The sequence below is a fragment of the Nansenia antarctica genome (genome assembly GCF_963989245.1).
Source record: "Nansenia antarctica genome assembly, chromosome: 7".
Classification (NCBI taxonomy): domain Eukaryota; kingdom Metazoa; phylum Chordata; class Actinopteri; order Argentiniformes; family Microstomatidae; genus Nansenia; species Nansenia antarctica.
Window position 1 is genome coordinate 61,312,259 of NC_137677.1, and position 5,619 is coordinate 61,317,877.

The 5,619-nt window shown below is 46.3% G+C and overlaps 1 protein-coding gene across 1 annotated transcript in view; it reads right to left on the reverse strand.

Moving 5' to 3' along the window:
• stxbp5l (syntaxin binding protein 5L) overlaps positions 1 to 1,560 on the reverse strand; it is a gene marked incomplete at both ends in the record, with an annotated part of 156,459 nt that extends 154,899 nt beyond the window's left edge. The window contains one exon of the mRNA XM_080535581.1: positions 1,399 to 1,560. Within this exon, the coding sequence (XP_080391707.1) occupies positions 1,399 to 1,560 (162 nt within the window). The remainder of the gene's footprint in view (positions 1 to 1,398) is intronic.
• Between the last annotated feature and the right edge of the window lie 4,059 nt (positions 1,561 to 5,619).

Consider the following 5,619-nt stretch of genomic DNA (forward strand, 5'->3'; position numbering starts at 1 on the left):
TAGCTCCACGAAAATCACATCAGCCCGACAGTACCGCATGCAGGGTCGCTCCGGCTCCAGCTCCGCTCGATCACTTGATTTATATATATATATATATATATATATATATATATATATATATAAGGTAAGACACTAGTTATGTCACCGATTCTCCTCAACTATCCGCACTGTCTGCGGAAGAGAGGGGGGGGGAGACGAGAGGATAGAGGACCGCTATATGCTCTCTGTGGTACCGCAACGCATCCATCAGAAATGCACCGACATATAGCTGGGAGGAACTGAGACAGTGAGACAGTGAGACAGTGAGACAGTGAGACAGGGAGACAGTGTTTTGGCTACCGCGGGTGGCCCGCCGGTGAGCAGCATGGAGACGGTGATTGGAGACGGGATGAATTCACCGGACGCGGTCGTCATCAGTGCTGTGCACCGTGGCTTGGGTTAATTCAATGGGGCACCGCCAGCCGAACAGCTGTGCATACAACACGGCCGCCGTGTTCCCCACCGAGTCCTTTCAGGGCACACAAGGGGGGCTCATGTACACACAAGAGCAGCTGGTGGGCTGTTTTAGACCGAGGCCTATATTATGGGCCATGCATGGGGCAGCTTTACCCGTAGACAGAGGAGGAGAAACCAAATCAAAAAAGCACTTTTCGTGAGCTTAGAATTATAAGGTTCTATCTCCGTTTAGGGCAGTTCAGAGATATTGAGCGTCAAAGTTTTTACATTCCATTATGTTTTGTGAGATGGAACCTTTGTATTTTATGAATTACTAACTCAAAAATGTCAACATTTAAAAAATAACACCACACAGGCATTAATAAACACCTAATGAATCAGATTATGTAAAAAAAACTCAATTTTGACAAAAATGGAGATAGAACCTTATCATTCTAACGTCACGTTTTGTTGAAGTTCGTTAGACTACTAGCCCTATTCCTAGTGCCATGTCTGTTTAGAAAAAAAACTGTGAGTGAAGGGTGAAGTTCTCTGTGTCTGTGTTGACACGGTCGGCGGCTGTGATGGACCACGGATCCACGTCGAGATGACAACCTGACAGTGTGACACACACACACACACACACACACACACACACACACACACACACACACACACCACAGAGACACTCTTGGGTTATCACACACACATCCTAGTCCATCACAGAGCCTCTGCAGGCTTTAGTATAGGGGGACATACGACAGATAATTCACCCATCCATCTTGTTCTAAGGGGCAATGCTATATGGACAAGAGGGGCAAAGGAAACGAGGTGAAATAACGGCCAAACTAGACCGAAAGCAGGTTTGCCATCCCGTCTCGTTTTGTGTCATGAGCGACAGACATCTTGATGTGAGATCAGGTAGGTAAAAAGGAAAAAAAAGAGGCGCCCACCACAACTCACCTTACAAATCTGAAAGTTATCCGAGACTAGCGTCTCCTGGACGTCGAGGTCGCGGGGAGTCGGTCCGGTCGGTGTCCCGGCCGCACTGCCGCACGACGGGGAGCCCGGGCTCCCAGGGGACGAGGTGGTCAGGCCGTCCAACACCTTCCGGAACTTCTTCATTTTGTTCATTTTTGCTTCCAAAAACGTCAACGCACGGTTGTATGTGTTTATTTAACCTATCGAGTTGTTTCTCCTCTCAACGGCTAAGATGACGTGATAAGTCGGTCCGACGGCACCGGACCCCCCTCGGGATTGTCAGACGTCGGTTTCTTTTTTGCAGCACCCCTTTGCGCCCCTTTCCCTCTTCTTTTAGGTGAAATTCAGGAAGTCAAAGAGGGACCTCATCTTGCTCTCAGGTTATTATGTCCACAAAAAAAATAAAGAGTTCTCTCCTCACTCGACGGGGTGTGTGTACTTAGATTAAAGAGAATTGCCGATTGAGAACGGAGGTCTGGCAGACATCAAAGCATGCCCCGGCGAAGATTTAGGATGAGAAACTTCATGCTTCTTTTGCACGCACAAAACATCATTCACTTTAAAGCATGACGGGGAAAAAAATGTGTATATCACTAGCCTATCAATGAAAATAGACCAAGTTATCAGGGATTAATATGACATACAGCCAGCTAAATAGTAAAAAAAAAAAAAAAAGAGAACGATATCCTAACCTAGACAGTGTTTCAAACAAGAAATCACACAGTTTGTTGGTCGGCATGCAGAGAGGAGAGGGCTATGGTATATATACGCAGAGACACTCAATGCAGCTATTAAACGCAAGATTTCCTCCACTCACTTAACCGCGAAACAAGAAAATAAAGTCTACCATTGCACTAACCGACGGTCAGAAAAGGGACCAGCCAAATGATGATCTTTATGTCTGTGTGTCTCTCGCTTCCAGCGTTGGGAGATCAGCCCTAGTACCTCCGATGCAGCCCAGCTTCCCTGCAGTCAGAGCCAGAGCTGCTGTCCATGGTGCTGAAAGCCTCCACTCCCGCCCCGCCTCCCTCTCCTCTCCTCCCTCCCCATCTCCCCGCCCTTCCTCGGCGGCGATTGGATTACGTTTCCCAACCGATGACTACTGAATGGGTGAATAAAGAAACGGGGGGAAATAATAAACTGTGAGCACTCGCCCCGTGGCGTGGAACTACCTATACCCCACACCTGCAAAAACGTGCGTTCATGCACGCGCACATTTTCACAAGCACTTCTCTAAGAAGCTTCCACTGGTGCAGTCTACGTGATACGCAGGACTACGCCGTATACCCAGGAAAGGACAAGGATTTCCATATACCCACTTTAAAATGTGTGAGGATACGTAACAGCGTTTTGTGACAGAACTTTCACACTTTCATTCATGAAATTCACCCTGTCTGTCTTATGAAGCACTTGACTTTTGGACCATTGGGACTGACTGTAGCGGCATATACCATCAACGGGGGGAAATGCGACATGAAATATGTCAAAATGCACCACTATCATGCACAGATCAGCCTTATAACATTTAATGTAATGTATATAAAGTTAGACAGGGAGCGCAGATTTAATTTTATGGCGTTCCGAAATGAACGATATGAGGCTGGGAGGGGGAAATCACAGTATACACACTATAAAAAAACTAGACACTACTGTAAGCTTCCACATAAGTACACAGAGAGCGAATCTGGACTCGCAGTGTCTCATGAACAGGGTCAAATACTGACTTTGACTTTCTGCTGGTGGGTTCGTTACAGCATCTCCCAGCTGTCTGAGTCCAGCTGTGTAATTAGTCACCATCACAGCGACCCCCTCCTGGAAACGCACAGACACGCCTGGTTCTACTCCCCCATAAAAGAAGCAAAAACTGTTACAATAAATCAATTCAATGTGGGGGGGAAACGAACTGTTAGTCGTATTGTTGGCGCACATTCGATGTTCACACTTCGTTATAAAGGTTATTAACGTATTTGCGGGTGCGCTGGATTACATAAACGCTTGCGTCAGGCTGTGCGTGTGCGTGTGCCCCTCGGCGATACTTAAGGTCGGGTCAGAGTCAGAGACACCCGGTTGTTTTCCTCCAGCTCACTACTGGGTCCACTCGGCGGGAGACAAGCCAAGGGAAACATGTGGCAGCGCTGTGATTCATCAAATACACATAAATACACTGCATGTCTCGTTTCTGTCGCCTATGCTGCGTCTCCTGTTTGTTCTAGGCCGATGTCTTCGTCAGGGCTGTGTGGTGTACAGGCCTCTCCTAAGAATTCGTGACGTTAGAATTATAAGGTTCTATCTCCATTTTTGGTCAAAATTGAGTTTTTTACATAATCTGATCCATTAGGTGTTTATTAATGCCTGTGTGGTGTTATTTTTAAAATATTGACATTTTTGAGTTAGTAATTCATAAAATACAAAGGTTCCATCTCACAAAACATAATGGAATGTAAAAACTTTGACGCTCAATATCTCTGAACTACCCTAAACAGAGATAGAACCTTATCATTCTAAGCTCACGAATTGTTAACATGATTTTCAGATTAACAGATTGTTGTAGTTGGCTAGGTTTATTCAGTAGATTATCTCTCGAATTCCTGCGAATTCCAGTGAATATTATAGGGATCGGGATGTATAGCCTACAATACAGACTCAAAATGCATTCAGCCGTGCTCTATCACGAGATGGGGATTGAGAGCAAATTGGTAAAAATGACTCCAATGGGTCTTTGTTCCTTTTCACATCACCGAGTTGTACTACAGAGAAAATCCGTCTTCTAAAAGGATGAGGGGCTGAGGAGGAAATACTAAATAATCCTCTATCGTTCCCTGAGGGGCGAGAGGCAACCAGCACGATTATACCTTCACCAAGACAACGCGGAGCGTGTAGCGGCGGGGGACGCGCTTAATCTCCCCAGTAAAACCTGCCGACACGGATTAACACCCAGAGCACGTTAGGATCCAGAGATCCAGTCCAAATAACCGAGATACGGGATGCCTCCGTGACGACAAACAGAAAGTCTTCAATCTAATCTAACAGAACCGTGCAAACTTTACTGAGGTAGGCTACTTTCCCGTGTTTGCTATGTGACCTGTTTGATTTACGCAGTAGGTAGTTATGGGTTGATTTCCAGTTTTTTTTATCCGTGTGTGGTCTGTAAACCCATTTGTTTGCTGATAAAGAGCGACATTGTGTTAGATTAACTATGATTGAAAAATAGTTTGTCATCCTTTCAAGGTTTAGGGTCAGAGCTTTCCGTTTTTTCTTCTTCTCAGAGATGTGCAAAATGAACGTTGGGTCCAGCAGTCCAGGTATGGATCGCATGGTTCTCAAAGAAGCGGCCTCCAATCAATACATCTGTTTGCCAACCGTCTCTCAGGCCCTCTCGGGACCTCCATGTCCTCCCCTCCTTCCATCATCTAAAGGCAAAAAGGGTAGAAAACCAAAGACAGAAAGGGGATAGGAAACATAGGTTATCCATCAGGGCCAGAATAGGCCAGAATATGACCGTTCATGGTAGGTTACCTAAAGAGCACATAGGTCTCCATACTCTGATTATGTCTCTCTGTCTCTCTCTGTCTCTCTCTCTCTCACTCTCAGCTTTCGCCTCTGCCCAGCTGAATGGAGGACAGAATATCCTATGCAAACAAGCCCAGTCCATTACTCATGATACTAATGCGCTCTTTGATACACAAGCTCTTTGATACACAACCTCGGGCAGAGTACGTTTCACATAGGATGTTCAGAGCTGTCCACTCAATGCAACACTAAACTGTGCTCAAAGGGCCTCACTTCATCACGGGTTCATCTGGTGTGTGTAGATATGGAGGGATGGAGATAGAGGTGGGGGGTGGTGTTGGTTGCCCCTGCAGGTAAGCATGTGGAAACACGTGTGTGTGTGTGTGTGTGTATTCCTTCCTGCAATGGACATCACATCACGTGCAGACACTCAGGCATGCCTGATCATGACACAGACACCTCCGTACGCACGCACACGTGCACACGGACGCACGCACGACCACACACACACGCGCACACACGCGCACACACGCGCACACACACACACACACACACACACACACACAGCTGTGGAAACGATGTGATAATTGGGCAGTAATACTGAATAGCTAATGACAACTGACAGAGAGGCAATCACAGTCCCAGACAAAGCCTCTCTTTCATTGGAGGAATTAAAAAGAGAAGGTGATTAAC